Source organism: Gracilinanus agilis, chromosome 4 (genome assembly GCF_016433145.1).
Source record: "Gracilinanus agilis isolate LMUSP501 chromosome 4, AgileGrace, whole genome shotgun sequence".
Lineage (NCBI taxonomy): Eukaryota > Metazoa > Chordata > Mammalia > Didelphimorphia > Didelphidae > Gracilinanus > Gracilinanus agilis.
In genome coordinates this window covers 15,843,233-15,864,535 of record NC_058133.1, presented here as the reverse complement: position 1 = coordinate 15,864,535, position 21,303 = coordinate 15,843,233, and the positions used below count along the sequence as shown (strand labels likewise).

Genomic DNA, 21,303 nt, shown 5'->3' with positions numbered 1-21,303 from the left:
ATTGGCTTGAGAACATCGAATAAACTTACACGGTGCTTGAAATTTGGTGTTGTCGGGCTGTAGTAACTAGCTGTCTAGTCACACCAAAAGAGTTGAATATAAAATGATCTAATATGGCACTGTTGTGGATGAGCCGTTTTTTAGTCTTATCTGATGCTTGATGACCCCATTTGGGGTTTTCTTGGCAAAGATAATGGAATGGTTTGCCATCTCCTTCTCCAGATCATTTTCCAGATGAGGAAACTGAGGCAAGTAAAGTGACTTTCCCAGGATCTCCCAGCCAGTAAGTATCTAAGGCAAGATTTGAACTCAGGAAGATGAGTCTACCCCCAGCGACCTGTCCACTGTGCCACCTAGCTACACAGTATGGCATGAGCCCCAGAAAGAAAGGAACAGGAGGTGATCACAAGGTTTAAACGCAGGCAGGACCATAATCGTGCCAGTGATGGCTACTCTGTTGTTTTTCTAGGTGAAGCAGCTCAGCAGAATGTACCTTTTTTTCCTTTCCAGGCCCTGAAACAATTTCCATCTCCTACTAAAAGCCAGCATCTCTTGAAGATAGAAGTCTGAGTCTATGGGTTCAAGTTAGGAGGTGATATTTGGCACAGTGTAAGGAGTATTCTAAGAACTACCGAGTAGCTTCTTAATGCCATCAGTCTCCAGAATTATCATTGGAAAATGAACACTTGTCGTCGTTTCATAGATTTAAAGTTGAAAGGGGCCCTAGAGGTCATCTAGTCCAATCTTTTCATGGCACAGATGAGGAAACTGAGTCCCAGAAAAAGCTTAGTGCCTTGCTCATCGTCTCAACCACTCCTAAGTGTGGACTCTCACCCAGGTGTTCATGACCCACGGGCATTGCCCCATTCACTTATACCAAAGGGTCTCAGATTGTGATCTGTGGGTAGCTGAGGGTCCCCAAGAGCTTTGGGGCCATCTTCGAGATCAAAACTATTTCCAGAATAATTCTATTACTTGCCTACTAAAATGTTCCTCCCTTTTACAGCTACATAGCTGTGGGAAATTAGCTTTTCCTCATTGACTTTAACTACATTTACTTCATCCACAATAGCATATTTCAGCAGACTGACTATAGAAGCAGACACAGGAAATTAGCTATGGGAATGTTTTCTATTAAGTCAGATAATAAAGCAATTTTCAAAAATATATAAAACAATGCCACTCTACTAATTTTGGGGGTAAAATATGGATAGTTTTCATAAGAATGCTATTTTTGATAAGATACACTTATTTTATTATTAATATATTAACATGAGTGTATTATTAAATATATTAATATAGGAAAAGATATATAATATATAAATATAAATAAATATTAAAATGAGTAAATGGTATTTTTCTTTTTTTGTGTGTGTTACATGTAGAAACACTTTTTAAGACTTGCTTTTGACATTTTAAAATTCAGATATTCTCCTTCTCTACCCTCTCCCCACCCCTGAGGTGAATGTTATCAGTTCACAGTTCCACCAACAGTGTATTAGTATCCCAGTTTTCCCACATCTCCAACATTTATCACTTTTCATTTTGGTCACAATTACAAATCTGGTAGGTGTGAAGTAGAATCACTGAGTTCTCTGAATTTGTGTTTCTCTAACCAAGAACATTTCTTTCATATGACTGTGGGCAGTTTTAATCTCTGAGAACTAACTACCTATTCCTATCATTTGACCGTTTTCAGTTGGGGAATGCTTTGTATTCTTATAAATTTGACTCTGTTCTCTCTATATTTGAGAAATAAGGTTTTTATCAGAGACACTTGTCATAACGTTTTTTTTCCCAAATTTGTTTTCCTTCTCATCTTCATTGCATTGGTTTATTAGTTCAAAACCTTTTTAATTTAATGTAATCAAAATTATGTATTTCATTGTTTATAGTGTCTTGTTTGGTCATATATTCTTCCCTTATCCATAAGTCTGACTTTTTCTAGTTCCCCTGATTTGTTTATGGCTTCACCCTTCATTTCTAGATCAAGTATCCATTTTGACTTTATCCTGACATTTGTTGTGAGATATTGGTCCAAGCCTATCTCTGCCGTACTGATTTTCAGTTTTATTAGCAGTTTTTGTCAAATAGTGAATTCCTTCCCCAAAAGTTTGGATCTTCAGGTTTGTCAAACACTAAGTTGCTATGGACGTTAATTGCCATATGTTGATTATCTGATCTCTTCTGTTGATCCACCACTCTGTTTCTAAGTACCAAATTATTTCAAGGATTACCATTTTACACTATGGTTTGCTATCTGGTACATCCAGGTCCCTTCCTTCACATTTTAAAAATCAATTCGCTCGGTATTCTTGGCCTTTTGTTCTTCAAGATGGACTTTATTGTTATTTTTTGGTATATTATGAAATAGTTCTTGGGTACTTTGATTGGTGTGGTACTGAATATGTAAATTAATTTAGGTAGGATTGTCATGTTCACTATACTGGCTCCACCTATCCATGAGCAATGAATATTCTTTCAGTTATTTAGATCTGACTTTATTTGTGTGAAGAGGGTTTTATTATTGTGTTCCTATAGTTGCTGGGTTTGTTTTGGTAAGTATACCCACAGGTATTTTATATTGTCTAGAGTTATTTTGAATAGAATTTCCTTTTCTGTCTCTTGCTGTTGGATTTTGTTTATGACAAATAGGAAGGCTGCTGATTTATGTGAGTTTATTTTGTTTCCTGTGACTTTGCTGAAGTTGTTAATTATTTCTATTAGTTTTTTTGGTTTATTCTCTTGATGTACCATCATATTATCTGCAAAGAGAGTAAACTTTATTTCTTTATTGCCCATTCTAATTCTTTCAATTTCTTTTTCTGCTCTTATTGCTATAGTACAATATTAAATTATTAATCATATTAATATATTGATATTAAATAAGAATAGTGATAATGGGCATCCTTGCTTTAAACCTGTTCTTATTTGGAAGAGTTTTAGTTTATCCCCAAGATAATTCTTGCTAGTGGTTATAGATAGATGCCATTTATCACTTTGAGGAAGGTTCCATTTATTTCAGTGTTTTCTAATGTTTTTACAAGGAATAGATATTGAATTTTTCAAATGCTTTTTCTGCATCTATGTGTGGTTTTTGTTAGTTTTGTTACTGATGTGGTCAATTATGCTGATGCTTTTCCTAATTTTCCTAAAGGACCTGCGTTCCAGATATAAAACTCATATGATTGTGGTGCATGCTTCTTGTGATATAATGTTGTATTCTCCTTGCTAGCATTTTATTTAAATTTTTTTCATTTATATTCATTAGGGAGATGGGCCTATAGCATTGTTGGGGACCCTATGACACATGTGTTGGAGGGAGATGCTCCCCTTCCTCTCTGTCAGAGGACATTTCTCACATCTCCTGCTCCTCTGTCCATTAACCCAATGGGAGAGCTTCCTCCTTCCCCTGTCTGGAGTTAGGCAAGGGATTCACATGTGGCATGAGGGTTGCAATTTAGGCACCCAATCTCTAAAATTTGCCATCACTGATCTATAGTTTTCTTTCTCTATTTTTGCTCTTTCCGGTTTAGGTTTCAATACCATATTTGGAAGGATTTCCTTTTCTATTTTTCTAAATAGTTTATGTAGTATTCGAGTTAGCTGTTCTTTAAATAGTTTGTAGAATTCACTTGTGAATCCATCTGGCCCTTGGGCTTTTAATTTAGGGAGTTCTTTAATGGTTTGTTCAATTTCTTTTTTTCTGTGATGGTGTTATTTAAGTATTCAATTTCTTCTTTTGTTAATCTGGCTAGTTTTTGTTTTTGTAAATATTCACCTTTTTCACTTAGAGTGTCAGATTTATTGGCATACAGGTGGGCAAAATAACTACTAGCGATCACTTTAATTTCTTCTTCTTTGGAGTAATTTCATCTTTTTCACTTTTGATCCTGGTAATTTGGCTTTCTGCTTTTTTTTTAAATCAAGTTAATCAATGGTTTTATCTATTTTATTTTTTTCATAAAACCAACTCCTTCTTTGATGTATTAGTTCAGTGGTTTTCTTTTAATTTGATTAATCTTCCTCTTGATTCACAGGTTTTCCAATTTTGTGTTTAATTGGGGATTTTTAATTTGTTCTTTTTCTAGTTTTTTAGTTGCATTCCCAATTTGTTGATCTGCTCATTCTCTATTTTACTGTTGGAAGCAGTAATAAATATAAAATTTCCCCTAAGTATTTCCCTGGCTGCAGCCCATAAATTTTGATATATTGTCCCCTCATTGTCATTTTCCTTAATGAAATTGTTGATTTTTTTCTATGATTTGTTTTTTGACTCAATCATTTTTAGGATAATATTATTTAGTTTCTAATTAATTTTTAGTCCTTCTGCTGCCGTTTGTTAAGTGTAATTTTTATTGCATTACATTCTGAATAACTTTTTTTTAAATGAGTTGTTCTCATTGTTATTAAAGCAAATATCAATAGATATAACAAACATAACAAAAGCTCTTGGGGGGGGGGTGGTTGGCCCTTAATACATTTTAAGAGTGAAAAAGAGCCCTAAGACCAAAACGTTTGAGAATGGCCATTCTCCCTCACACTGCCGTTCAATTATTTTTCAGTCTTGTTTGACTTTGTGTCTCTAAACCAGTGATTGTATTATTATTATATAATTATATTTACATACATGTTTCAATGAACACTTTTTATGTGGCATGTTGTTCAGCCATTTTTCAGTCATGTCCAATCTTTTGAGACCCCATTTGGGGTTTCCTTGGCAAAACTACTGGAATGGCTTGCCAGCTCATTTTACAGGTGAGGAAACTAAGGTAAACCAGGCTAAATGACTTGCTCAGGGTCACACAGCTAGTAAGTGTCTGAGGCTAGATTCAAACTCAAGAAGTTGAATCTTCCTGACTTCAGGTCTAGCAACACTTTTCACTGAGGCATTCTACCATATGTAAAAAGAGTGCTTTGGATCCATTTATTGTCTTCGTGTCTCTTCCAACTCTATTTGTTCTTGATTCTATGATGGTCTCAAAAGTTACAGTGCCTACAGACTTTGTGATCACAGACTTCCATTTGATGGTTTTGTAATGTGGGTAAAAAGGCTCGCAGTTAATCAGAGACCCAGTTTTGAACTTCCCACTTCTCTACCTATTCTGGGTGTCCTTTTAAGTCATTTTCTCCCTCCACAATCCTAGTTTCTTTGCCTTTTAGTGGAGGATGAGAGATGAACCCCAGAAGTTTCTGTCTTAGCTCTGGTGCCCTGTGCTTCTGTCATCTTGGTAAATAATTTCCTTCTTTTGTGAGGAGAATAAAAAAATGTAGTGAAGAACATTGTGGTGGGGACCTTGGAAAGGTCCCAATCTTAACTCCTCTCTCCAGATTAAGAGTCCTGGCGTGTTTGTCATTGTTTGCTGCCTGATTGACCCTCTTGTGAATATACCTCCACACACAAATCATATCCCCTGCTGATATATAGCCATGAATAAATGCTCTTCTCTGGGTCTGTTTATTTTCTGTATTGACACAATTTAATAGAGTGGATTTTTAAAAGATAGTATTCACTTAGTGATTTGTTTTTCTTGCCTTGATGGTAATGGGTTTTGTGTCACCTTTGAATATGAATGTGAGGGAAGAATCATTTTTCATAATGAATAGAAACATAGTCTCAGGGCTCTGACTTTTTTTATTTTAAACAGCTCAGTTTTCTGGAAGGCAGCAAGATCCAGTGGATGTTACACTGCTCTTAAAGACAAGGAAACCTGATTCCCACCTCTGACTCAAAACCTCCCAATGCCCCAGGCAATTCTTTAAGAACCCTTACTTTCCATCTTAGAATTGATACTAATTTCTAAGGCAGAAGAGTGGTAAGGTCTTGGCAACTGGCATTAAATAAATTGCCCAGGGATATGGCATTCTGAAGTGACTGAGGTTTGATTTGAACCCTGACCCCTGTCTCCAGGCCTGGCTCTCAATCCTCTGAGCCATCTAATTTCCTCTCCCCACTCTCAGGTAATTTTTAAGGGATAGGACAAATGTTAATCTGCTCTAGGAAAGGGGGTTGCTTTATTGGGAATTCTCTACCCTGAAAATAAAAGAATCAAAATCAATGAACTGAAGTTGGAAAGGGTTTTCCTAGCCATCTAATCCAAACCCACATAGGAAAGAGTTACCTTCTGCCACATACCCAATGAATGAAGACTTCCAGTGAAGGAGAATCCAGAAGACTACTCAAATTTAAAAATGTCCTTTAGTTCAGAATTCCTTTTTAGTTAATTAGACATTAATTGCTACCATAGTTCAAAAACTGAATGATTAGACAAAGAATCATGATGGAGACTTAGTTGGAGGGAATGAAAAAGGTAACTCCATTGAGAATTATTGTCAATAGTCATACAAATCTAGTTGTTTAATATGACAACAGGGAACTCCATGGTGAGGACACTCCCTTTGCCAGTGTAGCAAACTTAGAGCCTCCTGGAAACCTAGAACCTTACAGTTTTGCCCAAGTAAAGCAAATTTCTTCCTCTTTCGAGTTCCCTATATCTGTAGGAAAGAAACTTAAAAATCTCAGCTCTAGCCAATAAATCTGGAATTGGGGAGAGAATACTGGAGTTACTGACTCATCAGCCATCTTCATTTCACCATCTATAAGGTGGCACCATTGGGCTAAGTGTTCTTGAAGGTTCTTCCAAGCTCTAACCTTCACTGATTCAGGTCCATTGCCTGCGAATATTGCTTTCAAGTTCAAATCTGACCATTTCATACTTCCTTGCTCAAGGATCTCTCTGAATATCTATCCATTCTGGGTTAAAATATAAACTGTTAGCCCCTGACATCAAGGACGCCTCACAACCTTCATGAGAAGGCAACCTGGTTCATACTCCTTCATGCAATCTACATTTTGCCAAACCACAATACTTAGTCTTTCCAGAATTCAAACTCAGTAACACATTTTTGCATAGACTACATCCCATGGCTAGAATTTACTCCCTGCTCACTCTCTTAGCACAGAGCCTTGTGCAAAGTTACATATTTGTTAACGTGAAGACACTTCCCAGCAACAGAGGTTTGCAATCATCAACTTATCTTCAAGACAATCTGTTAAAGAATGCTATGTGGTTCACTGGGTTGGGTTTTATGACTTCCTTATGGAGGGAAGATTAAGTATAGCTAGCCATTTTCCAGGTGAGTACAATTAGAGGGAAACCAAGTAGTGATGAAGGAAGGAAGGAAGGAAGGAAGGAAGGAAGGAAGGAAGGAAGGAAGGAAGGAAGGGAGGGAGGAAGGGAGGAAGAGAAAAGAAAATTAGAATCTTGCTTTGCTTGGAGCTGCTCATAGAATATCTCGAATGCTGTGGTCGGTTCCTAGGCATCACATTTTAAGTGTTAGGTGGAGAGTGTCCAGTGGAGAGTAAGCACAATAATAGAGCCTTGGAGTCTTGCTAGGTGGCCCCACAGTGATGCTGTGCCTGAAACCAGGAAGACTCATCTTCCTGAGTTCAAATCTGGCCTCAGACACTTAATAGCTACGGACCCTGGGCATGGCATTTTACCATGTTTGCTTCAGTTTCTTATCTGTCAAATGAGCTAAAGAGGGAAATGTGAAACCACTCCATTATCTTTGCAAAAAAATGCCAGATATAATCATGAAGTGTCAGACACGACTGAAATGACTGTGCCACACACAGTATATGTAGTGTAGAGTCAGGAAGACCCAAGTTCAAATCCAATCTCAGAACTTTACCACCTATGTGACCCTGGGTAAATCACTTTATCTTCCTCAGTGTCTCAGTGTCTGCCTCAGTTTTTTCAACTGTAAAATGGACATCATAATAAATAACATCTACTTCCTTGAGTTGTTAAAAAGATCAAATGACATAATGTCTGTGAGGTTCTTGACATAAAGACTGGTACATAGTAAGAGCTTAATAAATGTTCATTTTCTTCTTTCCTTATGAATGGAATTGATCTTTTTAGACCTAACACATACTCTTCTCCTTTGCGAGCCTTCAACTTTAGCCAACTACTCAATTTGCTTCTCCTGATTAGGACTCGTATTTTCCTATCTCCACAACTCTTGCCATTTGGAAAGTCTTCTTCCTCATCTACTAACTCCTGTTTTCCTCAAAAACACCTCAAAGCCATCTCCTCCTATCTCAGTAGTAGGCAATAGTTTCTATTCTCTGAATTCCATTGGCACATCAAGCCACTATTATGCCCCTGCTGTGGAAGGTGGGACCAGGGAAAGGAGGAATTCACCTGAGCAAGCCCAACTTGTCTTGACTGTTTTAATTAATTCTTTTTGCTAACTCGACCCAAAGCTTAATGGTTTCCTCCCTATCACAGAACAGCTGCTGTCAGTCATTAGCTTAAATTCTATTCCTTGGGACCTCCTTGTAAAGATTCTGCAATTTTGAAATTAACCTTGGACGACTGGCCGCCCTATGAAATCTTCCCTTGTGCAACCTCTCCTTGCTTACTTACACTGTTATTCTTTAAGAGCTAAAAAGACCGACATGAACGGAGGCAAAGTGAAATAAGCAGAACCAGGAGAACACTGTGTATAACAACATCAATATTGTACAATGATCATCTGCGAAAGATTTAGCTACTCCAGCAATATCATGATCCAGGACAATTCTAAAAAACTTATGACAAAGAATGCTACCTACCTCCAGGTGAACAACGGTTAGAATCTGATGCAGATCAAACTGTATGACTTTTTTTTTTTTTAAAACCCTTGTACTTCGGTGTATTGTCTCCTAGGTGGAAGAGTGGTAAGGGTGGGCAATGGGGGTCAAGTGACTTGCCCAGGGTCACACAGCTGGGAAGTGGCTGAGGCCGGGTTTGAACCCAGGACCTCCTGTCTCTAGGCCTGACTCTCACTCCACTGAGCTACCCAGCTGCCCCCAAACTGTATGACTTTTCACTTAAGTTTAGTTGTGTTTTTATTGGAGAGTTTTGGTTTTCTATGAGTATTCCCTTATAACCACGAGCAATATGGAAATATGCTTTGCATGGTAATACATGTAAACCCACATCAGTTTGCCTCCCATATACGAGAAGGGGAAAGGAAACAATGTGGATCTTTTAACTTCAGAAAATATATGCAGAAAATTATTATATGTAATTAGGAAAGCAAAATATATTTTAAAAATTATTCTTTACCCTGTCATGTGTTCATTTATGTCTTGTCTCTAAACAGACTAAGCTTTCTGAGAGGTGCCATCATGTATTGTACTTTTAACATTTATTAAGTCCTTACTATGTGTCAGCACCTTTTAGATATTATCTCATTTGATCCTCATAACCACCCTATTAGGTATTTGCTATTAATTATGAGGACCATTTTACACTTGAGAGAACAGAAACAGAGAGAGCTTATGTGACTTGCTCAGCATCACACAGCTAATGTCTCCGGCTGAATTTGAACTTAAGCCTTCCTGGCTTGAAATCCAGTGTGGGTTATACTGTGGACCCACTTAACTGACTTCCCTCTGCCACCAACAACCACCATAAGGAAAACCTAGGACCATGTCTTGTGCCTAGCAGGTACTTTCAAAATATTTTCCTATTTTGATTTATTTCTATGTTTTTCTGACAACTCGAACATTTATTCTGTACATTGAACGTTTCTGCAGGTGATTTGGAAGCGTGGGCTTGCCAGAATTTTCTTTGCTATATTTTTCTCTAAATGTTATTTTATGTTAATATCACATACATTAGCAATTCAAATCACTTAAGGCCTTTTGAAAAATCTTTTTTTTTTTAAGTGGTAGACATTCTCTGTTTCTAAAATAAACAGCACTTGAGAATTTGAGCCTCTGGGGGATGAATGTTTTTAATATAAATATATGCATAAACATAGACTTCTTTTCTCAGATTTAAATATCTACACAGATTTTAAAAGCATGGTTTTTCTTTCTGGCAAAAAACCTAACTGGACTTGAGTTGACCGTCTTGTTCCTGAGGCTAATTTTTTGGTAATGATTTTCAGGTTAAAAACCTCTGACTCCAAATAGCACAACCCTTCATTTATAGTTTTTTAGAAGTTAGAAACTGGGACTGATACATGAAACATGAGCTTCATTGGAGTTAGATGAGTTTTTTTCATCTGGGAAACTCAGGGAGAATATTATAGGTGTCTTTGATGATTTGTTTGGATTTTTTTAAACCCTTCCCTTCCCTTTTAGAATCAATACTGTGTATTGGTTCCAAGGCAGAAGAGTGGTAAAGGCTAGGTGGTGGGGGTGAAGTGACTTGCCCAGGGTCACACAGCTAAAAATTATCTGAGGTCAGATATGAATCCAGGACCTCTCATCTCTAGATGTCTTTAATTATTTCTATGATTGTTGTATGGATCATTCTCTTTTGTCCTAGAGGGCAGAGCCCAGGAGAGTTGGTAGAAGCCTTAAAGCCAATGGTGGGTTAGTAACAGAAACAAATATCTAACTATTAAAACTATTATTTATCTTTCATTTTCTAAGAGAACCAATGGCATCTTGGGAAGATGTCTTGATTTTTGAGGGAATTGGATTCAAGTGAGGCAGATTTGAAAGATAGAGTTGAGCACCTTGGAGCACAAGGGGTGGGGACAGGTCACCCCTCCATAGAAATTGTAAACCAGGAGCTGAATGACCACTGGACCACTGGAAGGTATGTTAAATCCGGAGTCCTTTCAAGTATGAATTCGAGTGAATGGCCCCGGGTGCCTCGTAACCCTGCACTGTGCTTCTTTGGCATATCTTGCTGAGGGTTAATAGTGATCTGCTGGGGCTTCTGTGCCCATCAGATTACTCATGAGCACCTCTTCTACGGGATATCTGGGGCTGAGTACTATGCTGTGGTGTTGAGGGGTTCGGGAGAAGCCTCGAGCGGGATCTCTGTCTTCCAGCTCCTCCCATTCTTAGAGAGGAGGCAGAATAAGGACACCAAGTGATGAGGCACATCGCAAAGGCTCAGGCAAGGTAAATGGGTAGGAACTCAACATTTCCTCGAGGGGAAATATAATTCCCAGAGAGACGCTTACAGTTCAACCTGGGACTTTCTGGCAGACGCCTTGCCTCCTTCCTTTATGAGCCCTGCCCTGACTATTCCCGAGGCTGCTCTGAGGTTTAGTGTAGACAGCATTATTCCTGGCATCATCCTCCCGTATCCCCGAGTGCAGAGCCTTCCTCAGAGCCTCACCCACGAGGTGATCCTGGCCAAATAAACCTTCCCTTCCAAAGGGGGACAACCACAGAGCCCACCTCCCAGAGTCATTCTGAGCAAGGAGCGAGGAAGTGGGTGTAAATCATGTCGCAAACTTGAAGTTTAATGTAAACGTTACTATTTTATGATTATTGTTAGAAAAGGTCTTCTGAGATTCAGCCTTCCCGACCATTTTCTGTCATCAGTCCTATGGATTCTTGTCATCTTTTGCCTTTGAAGGCTGCGTGACATTCCGCGACGGCGCGCTCCCTGCTCTACCGAGAATGTTTCGTACCCCAGCACGTCGGTGCCATCTTTATTTTCAAGGCTTCCAGTGACACGAATCCTGAAAATCCAGGAACGTCCCAATGACTTCTGAGATGCCGGTGTCTCATTTATTTTTTTGTCCCTTTTTTTCTCTTTAAATAGAAAAAATCCGACAAAGGTATGCAGATCTTCCCGGAGAACTGCATATTATTGAGCTGGAGAAGGAGAAGAACGGGCTCGGCCTCAGCCTCGCCGGGAACAAAGACCGCTCCCGAATGAGCATCTTCATCGTGGGGATTCACCCCGATGGACCTGCCGGCCGAGATGGGCGCATGCACATCGGAGACGAGCTTCTAGAGGTAACGCTCGCCTAGACGCCTTCGTGTCGCTCTTGGGCGGAGTTGGGTCAGAATCCATTTCAGTAGACATAATCCCTCGGAGGAGCCTCCTTTCTGACCCAGGAGGGACTCTGATGATCAGTTTTCTGGTCTTCAGAGAAGGCAGAGGAAGGTCTTTTAGGGCTGCCCCAACCAGCCTGTTTTTCTGTTTCCTTGAAGGGAATAGTGGTGGAGGGAAGCACCCATGAAAATCTGTTTCTCGTCTCTAAAGGATGCTGGCTGAGGACGGAGGCCTTTGCTCATGGAAAATTTTAGGAACGGTTTGGGGAAGTATCCTGGAATAAGGGAGGCAGAAGTGAGCCTGTTCTGAATACCAATGGCCAGAAGGGCTCGAGCGAGGCTGAGTTCATTTTGCCTTGCCTAGTCTCGCCGAGTCTCGTTGGGTCCAGACTTGACAGTGAGGCATGACTGACTGTTGCCATGGCTGCTGCAAACCACATTCAACACTTGGCTGATTTTTAAAGAGTTTTCAGGATACCATAGAGAAAGTGGGGGAAATGGGGAGACCATGGAGGAAAGGAGCTGGAATAAGTGGCACATGGGACTGCGGAAGGGCCTTGAGTTTGGTGTCAAAAGGCCTGATTTCAAATCCCAATTCAGACACTTTCTACCTTTCTGATCTTTGTGAAATCACTTAAATTCTTTGGGCCTCGATTTCCTCATTTGTAAAATAAAGTGATTGGAAAAGAATATTGTCCTTATCAGAAATGATAAATAGATTTTGGCAGAATATGAAATTCAACAAATAGGTAGAACAGGCACTGTCTTGGACCCACCAGTCCTCCCCATAAAACAACGCCATTGGGAACTGATATTCTATGGGGAACAAAACACACATACATACACACAGTAAATAAATGCAAAATGCATAGACAATAAGGACAATGGAGTAGATAATCCCTAGTCTCTAAAATCTACTTCCAAGGGTTCATACCGGTATTAAATGGCATATTCTATATAAAGTATTTTGGAAACTCTATTTTACTACATAAATACCAACTCAAGTCATTATTTATAATGTCATTGGGCTGTTTGGCCAATCACAGAAGATTTTCTTGATCTCGACCCAACTCCAGGACTATTGCAATAGGGAAGGATTTATTGACTCCTTGCTCCTAAAGACAGGGCAGAAGGAACAGATAGCCCACGGCTGGGAATTTTCCATCTTGTTTTTCCAAAGTTCCGCTTCTAATTTATCCTCATCCAGTTTTCCATTTTTTGTTGACCCTTCCGCCTTGGGCTCAGAATAGAATTCACACTCCTCCATCACTCCAGTGATGCAGGGTTGGTGCTGAAGCCCAGGATTTGCCAGGCCCAACTGTGAATCAGCCTTCATAACCCAGCTCCCCAGGTCCCTGCAGGATTTGCTCTCCAAAGCTGGCACTGCCAAGAAGTCATTTCCTGACAGCCTAAAATTGTTTCTGCATGGCTTCCTTTGGTTTATTTCCCCAATGCAGGGTTAGAGAAGCTTCCCAAAATATCAAAAACTGAGGCATGTGGGACCATGTTTAATTCAGCCACTTTTCACAGGAACATCCCTTGGACAAACCTAGGAAGATAAAACAACAAAAATGTAATATTGATTTTTGTTTCTTTCTTACAAGCGTACAATGAAATTGATTTTGCATGCTACATTTTGCTTTTGCATCCTCATAGAGCCTGACACAGAGTCGGACCTAAATCAATACATGCCCGTTGATTAATTGTGGTTCGTTGGTGGCTCCCAGTTCTCAGAGGGTCCAGGAGGTTGCATGCACAGACAGTCCCACCAAGATAGGAAGGCTTTGGTGACAGGTCAGAGATAGGCAGGGTGTCCACTTTAAGGACTAGCCAGACTAATTTTAGAGTGTTCTGCCAGGAAATAATCATTAGATCATCACTTAAGAGTTTGGAAGGTTCCCAGAGGTTACATAGCCCCACCTCCACATTCTACAGATGAACAAACCAAAGACTATGGAGGTGAAGAGACTTAGTTTCAAAGGATCATAGACTTAAATCTGGAAGAATTTGAAGAGACTAGCTAGTCCAACCTCCCCATTTTGGAAATGAGGAAACTGAGGCCTTATGAGGTTAAACGATTTTAATTCCTTTTAGGTATTTTGAGTCTGAGATTCCTCTGAGGGATTTTTTTAATAGTTTCTTTTTTTATTAATATTTTCTTTTTTAGAAAAATTTTCCATGGTTACATGATTCATGTTTTTACTTTCCCCTTCATCCCTTACACCCCCCCCCCCATAGCCAATGCGCAATTCCACTGGTTTTAACGTATGTCATCAATCAAGACCTATTTCCATATTATTGATAATTGCATTGGTGTGGTCATTTCGAGTCTACATCCCCAATCATGTCCGCCTCAACCCACGTATTCTGAGCGATTTTTGAGTGACATACTTTTATGGATCTGTGATCTTAATAAATCAGCACTCATGTGGAGGATCCTTGACAGCATGGACTCTTCCATTTTAGTGGCCCCAACATCTAACACATTGCCAAGAAGATAGTTGACCAAAAGTAAAGCTTACGAATTGAATAGTAGCCAATAAGTAGAGCTTCTTGGCATGGTTGGAATTGTATGGTAAGAAGAAGAAAGGACTAGCCCAAGTCTTAGATGAAAACCTTTTCCATCACTAAATAGTCTTACTATGTGTCGGAGGCAGTGAGGCTTTGGGATATTCCAATATACCTTCACTGGGCACCTAAAAAGTATCTTTTTAGCCCAAGGCAGACATTTAGGGATTATTTGCATGCAAGCCTGGTGCATTCTTCTTCATATTTTCTAAACATGGGGGTTCACATCCGCAGGGAGATTACTAGATTTCCCCAAGGTCATAGACACAAAAGATCTCCATATCTACGTTTATGCGGAGTTCACTGCTAAATTCCATTCTAGTCTTTCTTCTAACATGTTACTGATTTTTAAGGCTGTTGTTGGGTTTTGTCTGGGCTGCTTAGAGGAAGACTCTGGGGATAAAACTCTTACTGTTTGCTTCCTGTATCTTGCAAGCTGAATGCCTTTGGGCATCATCAAAAGATCTTAGACCAGGGATTTTGAACAAGAAGGAAGATGCATACAAGCCTCCATTTTTCAATGGAGTAAAAAGAGGGTTGGTCAGGTCAAGTGATGTGTCCAAGGTGCCACAGGTTGGTTAGGAGGAGGAAGGTTTTGCACGCAGGGTGTCAGAACTCCCAATACTGGAGCTCTGCATTCTGGCATGGACATGGGAGTCTTGAAGACTGGAGTGTTTAGCAGTCATAGGAACAAGACGTCCCTCCCAGTCCAGCTTTCTGGGCATTTCCTCTTCCTCCTCGCTTCTTCCTTTGATTTTTGGCAGTCTTGGTGCTTGTCAGCATCCGTACCCCAGGTCAAAATCGAAAGAAGAGATAGGATCAGACGCTAAAGTAAATGAATTTTGCCATCTTCCTATCTTACTCATTTAGAGGATAGGTGGGGGAAGGGATTGATTCTGTTAGGCTACAGTGAAGCTTCTGTGACCTCCTTCCATTTAATTCCTCCCTGCTAGCCCTCCTTTTTAATTAATATAATCAATCAAGGCTTTATAAACTCCCAAATAGGCATGTCTTCTCCAGGGAGAGAACTTCTCATCTAATTCTTGAAATGTTTTCTTCTCCATTAACTTTCTTAAAAAAGAGAGAGAGAATTGCATTGATATATTTAGTTTTCATATTTTCTGGATTTATCTCTCTATTCTTCCCTTCCCCAAGAGGCAACCCAAGCAACAAAGTTGGTGGGGTTTTTTTTAAACCCTTTATTCCCTAGTTCCTGGTACATAATTGATACTTATTATTATTTTCCCAATCACTTGTAATAACAACTTTCAATATATCTTTTCTGAAATTATAAGGTCCAAATCATCTCCCTCCCCACCTCTTCAAGATGATAAGCAATTCGATCCGGGTTATGCATGTATCATGTAAATTATACTTCCATATTGATCACTGTTATAAGAGAATACTCATATAAACCCAAAACCCCAAAATAAAAGTGTAAATAATGTGAAAGAAAGTCTACTTTGATCTGCATTCTGACTTCAATGGTTCTTTCTAAGTTGATCATCCCACAATATTGCTGTTACTCTGGAAAATATCCTCTCGGTTCTGCTTATTTCACTCTGCATCAGTCAGCTCATGTAGCTCTTTCCAGCTTTTTCTGAAATCATTCTGCTTATCATTTCTTATAAGACAATAGTATGCCATCACCATCATATACCATAATTTGTTCAGCCATTCCCCAGTGGACGCTCCTAGCTCTCCATCCACGATTGCAGGCTGCCTCTAAGTTTCCATACTAGCTTTCTGGTACCTAAAGGGGGAGTATACAAGGGAGAAGCTTGTCAGGGGATAAAGGAAATATTTGGCAAATAGTTAGTCTATTGACATGAATTCATTTGTACTATATTTCATGTGTGCATATGTGGTAAACTCTGGCATTGGCTTCCTTTCATCTTGAATAGGGGGTACAGGATTATTTATCAAATAAGATAATAAGTGGGAAGTATTTTATATAGTCACTAGCAAATAGGTTTTAAATAAACACGTGTCCTTTTCCCCTTTATTGAAAGGCAAGTGTCAGAGGGGTGGAAAAGGGCTGTAAGCTCATATTCTTTAGGAGAAAATATATGGGGGGGGGGGGGGGAACAGTTAGGACTTGTGATCTCATCTGTGCAGGGAGAGACCTCCCAGTATGGAAACTTCTTCTTATAACATAGATGACCAAATTCTCAAGAATTTATCATTTGAGGCAATTTTTCCATTGCAAGGTTAAGGGATTTGCCCATAGCCACGTAGCCAGTACATGTAAAAGACGGGGCATGAGTTTGATTGCACTACCAGAACTCTGTCTACTTTGCCATATTTCCTCTCTAGGGATAATCTCTCATGGAGAGCAGAGAAGAGATAATAGATGAAGATATGGCACGGCTTTCCTGCAATCAGTAACACTCCCTCTTTATTAATGTGGCGTCAGGGATGGTGTTCCCAAGTGACATTTCCAAGAAGCCTTATTTCGGCTGTCAAATTGGATTCTTCCAGTGAGAGTAGCATCAGTGAGACCTGTCAGTCGATGGCCCACTCGATTTCTATAAGAACTAACTTGCACATTAAAATCCGAGAAGAGAATGTGATTAGAATTTCAGCTCTCTTCCCTCTTTCCCAGGACTTTGGGGGCTTTGAATCAATTTAAAATGTCACGACCATATAATTACCACGTAGTCTAACACGAGGCTTGCCTGGGTGGATTGATTGCCCCTTAACAATTAGATTCAAAAAACAGACAAGCATAGAAATGTATTGCTTAGATTTAGTTTATGCCATTGGTGGGAGGCCTCCCAGGACCAATAGGGGGAAATGATAGTGATGCTGCTTTCACCTCTAGTTATTGGAGCTGATTAATTATGAGACAGATTCTACATTAACTCTTGATGATGGCAATAAAAATGAGGGTGGTACGGTGGGTAGAAACTGGCCTGAGAGCCCAGAAAATAGAGATTCAAGCCCTTGCTGGCATATTCTGGCAGGATGACCTTGGACAGAAGGATGGGCTTAACCTCTTCGTGCCCAGCTAACTAATCAAATGATTTGCAGAAAAGATGCTGCTCTGCCCTCTTGGAGGGAGTCTTCTCCCTGGCACTAAGGTCTGGTCAAAACAATTATAACAGTAACGATAATTACAACGGACACTTAGAAAGACCCAATCGGGTGGCTAGCATTATACTCCAGAAGTTTGCTTTCTTTTATGAACTAGCTATACATGGGAACCCCAGAATTCTCTTAAGAATCCACAAACTAGTAGAACTGGAGCAACATAAACTCCATCCTCATTATTATCCTCCCTAATGATTGCCTGCCTCTTTCAAGTCTGCCAGGGGCATGGCATGTACCAGTGCATTTTATCAGTGCGTTGCTACAAATAAACTTGTTGCCCAAATGTCAAGTTGACCCATAAACATGAAAGGACAGTCTTTAATCAGTCCTCTGACCACTTCTCTCTGCATCCTATCAAAAAAAGACAAATGAGATAACTGTGATAGTCATCTCAGAGTAATATATCTATTGTCTTCTCTTTTCCTGTAGTTGTCCTGAAGATGCTTTCAGTTATCCTGCAGAGGGCTTAGCTCACATTCTACAATGTTTATTCATTGGAGAGGGGCCTCTGATTTTATTCATTTAGCTATAATATTCACTATGTACAAGCAGTCCACAGGACATTCAATATAATGAAAGAGAATCGGGAAAGTGATTTGCCCCAGGCTTGGCACTCTACCCACTGCACTACCTAAGCCACTCTCTAACCGGCAACTGCCCCTAAGTAAATAACTTTTTTTTTTTAACTCTTATTTTCTATCTTAGCAACACCTCTAAGGCAGAAGCACAAGGGCTAGACAAATGGAGTTTAGTGACTTGCCCAAGGTCACACAACTAGGAAGTGTCTGAAACCAAATTTGAATGTAGATCCTTTTGACTTCAGGCTGCCCCAATGGTTTTTTACCTGTCAAAGGAGACATTTTTCACTCGAATCACTTACCCTACAGATTTTTTTTTCTCAATATAAATGATCACAACACTTCCAAACTATCAGGGTTTATGACCATTATTTCTGGTTAAGGCCTTGATCTAGGGGAAAGAAGGATGGATTTGGACAAAAAGGCATGGATGGCTGTGAATCCTGGTTCTATCCCGTATTACCTTGTTGCCTTTTCTAACTTCTCTTGGCCTCTGTTTCCTAATCTGTTGAATGACAACAACAGTTATGATAATAATCATTTATATTTCTATGGTACTTTAAGGTTCACATGGCACTTTACTCAATTATCTTATCCATCTCCCCAATAGCTCTTTGACTTAAGACAACAGGTCTCCTCCTCCTCTTCCTCCTCATCTTCCTCTTCCTCCTCCTCTTCTTTCTCCTCCTCTTTTTGTCTGTCAATCTCTCACATCTAGTATGCTAGATTTTTAAAACAGCATGAATTTCAAAGGTTGGGGGAGAATACATTTCTGAATGAAGCTGTTTATGTTGCCAGCATTCCCACTGAATTGTAAAATAAAATAAGTTTCCCTTTTCTAGAAGAAAGAGCAAAAAAAATGAATATATCACATTTCTCTCTTGTGGTCTTTCTAAACCACAAGAGATTGGCTGCTTTGACTACATTTTAATTTTTGTATAATTAAAACTTCCAGCCCTGGCTCAATTTAATTAACTTGACTTGCTATCCGATAAGTTTGCTGCATAGCCTTAATTGGACTGCTGTTCACCATAAATCTTCATTTCTGCTGGGTCTAGGAATGGAAAATTGAGAACAACTTAAATTTGAACTGTTTCACAAATACATATTTTTTAAAATCTTTGCTTTCATTGAAGCAAATTTCACTTAAAGATTTAAAAGTGAAATTAAAAGTCTGTCCATATAATTAAAGACACTCCCATCTTTTTTTTTTTTTCTGCTGTGAATGATTGATAAATCACTGCTACTTCCTTTGGTACTTCCTTGGTTTCTTAATCTCATCAATGGGCACATTCCTGTACCATGCCAGATGCCTTCTCACCTAACTAAACCATCTCAGAATATGGGTTTCATCTCCCCTTCCTCTCTCAGGCTCTCTGGAAAGAATCTCCCAGCATGTCCTCTATTTTGAAATAATTCATCAAATTTCTATTAACCCCTGACTCTGTGCCAGGATCTGGGCTGGCCACTGGGGATACGAAGACAAAAGCGAATCATTTGTTGCTCACAACAACCTCACGTTCTGCTGGGGGTATATAACATCTACCCAAATACGTAGCAACAATGTAATTTGAGGAGTGAGAACATTCTAACAACTACTGCATTCATGGGAGCTTTCAGGAAGAGGCGACATTTATTCTCTCTCCACTACTTCTCCAGCTCTCTATTGATCTTAGAACATCTCCAAGAGCTTGTTGGATATTTTGAACTGACTATAATGTAGACATCTTAAACTCAGCATGTCCAAAATTGTACTCATTCTCTCTCTTTTTTAAGACCCTTATCTTCTCTCTAAGAATCGATACTGCGTATTGCTTCTAAGGCAGAAAAGCGGAAAGGGCTAAGCAATGGGGGTTAAGTGACTTGTCCAGGGACACCCACCTAGGAAGTGTCCGAGGCCAGATTTGAACCCAGTACCTCCCATCTCTAGACCTGGCTCTCAAGTCTCTATGGGCCACTTATAGACCCTAACAGGGTCCTGAGTTCTGCTACCATAGCTCACCTTGCAGATAGGCTGGTAGCCTGCTCATCTGATCAATATTTAGCTCTGTTTCTGGTCCTCTCCATGACTAGAGATTCCTCAGGATCCCCCCTACAGGTTCCCTCTCCCATTTCCTTTTTCCCTTTTCTCCCTGCTTTGAATTCTGATTCTCTCTCCACCCATCAGTCTTGCCTCTTCGGGTCTGGGACCTCATGGGAAATGTGTTTTCCAGTTGGATCGGGCTGATTGCACAGAACACTTGAAAATGGAGGATTCCCCTTATCTTTGCCCTATTCCAGTAGAATTCTTTGATACTGCATTAAATAAAACTAAAGATGATTCACAGATCAGGGCTGTTTCTCTCTCCTGACATTCACGTGGAATGATTGTTAAGGCCAGACCAGCTGGCTTTTCATCAGGAAACCTGGTTCTCCCCAGATCGTCATTCGCTGCCTCCGTTTATTTTTATTCATTGAGGTTTCCCATTTTTGTCACAGGATAACCTCCATTTCATGGCCTGCTCTCTCTCTGCCCGGCTCTGAGCTCGGTGGTTACTCCATAGGCCCTGGCATATTTGCTAATGGCAGCTGCTTTTCCAGTAAACACCAGAGTAGTTGGCACTGAGAAAACATCTAATGTAAGCGGCTGCTTTTCTTTCTATTGCTGGCTCCTCTGAGTGTTAAAAAGCAGCAGTTTCAAGCCCATAACTTTAAATTGACTGTAATATAAATTAAAACTAATGGTCTGCTGAAGTGAGCTGAGCTTTCGTTGTCTGAGATGAAATGTTTGGGGCTTTTTCTGGAGAAGGATGCCTACTTATTATGTATATCCCATCATGGCAAAGAAGAGAAGCAGCCAGGAGCTCGGCACCCTCCCTGGCCCGCAACCCTGTTGTCCAACAGAAGACAACTTAGAAATGGAGATGCTTTTGAAAAATGGAACACCATTTGGAAGGAGCTCCCGTCTCCCGCGCGTTAATCTCATACAGAAATTTTTCACCATTTCTATGTTCTGGACCCCTTTGGCAATCCTTTAAGCTCACGGACTTCTTAGAATCATATTGTGAAATCGTTAAATAAAATCTAGCCAATTACAAAGAAATCCAATCATGTTGAAATAAAGGCATCAAAAATATTTTTAATAAGTTCACAGATTCCTGTATCAGAATTCCTCCTCTCATACGAAGCGTTGGTGTTATTGTTCCTCTTTTACAGGCAAAAGCAAGATTCAACATTTAGTAACGGAAATGAAATTCAAATCTATGCCTTAGTTGATTG

General features: G+C 39.7%; 1 protein-coding gene across 1 annotated transcript in view; it reads left to right on the top strand.

Moving 5' to 3' along the window:
- Positions 1-21,303, top strand: part of PATJ (PATJ crumbs cell polarity complex component) — a 332,079-nt gene that overhangs the window by 196,677 nt on the left and 114,099 nt on the right. The window contains exon 28 of the mRNA XM_044674774.1: positions 11,571-11,767. Coding sequence (XP_044530709.1) covers positions 11,571-11,767 — 197 coding nt within the window. The remainder of the gene's footprint in view (positions 1-11,570; positions 11,768-21,303) is intronic.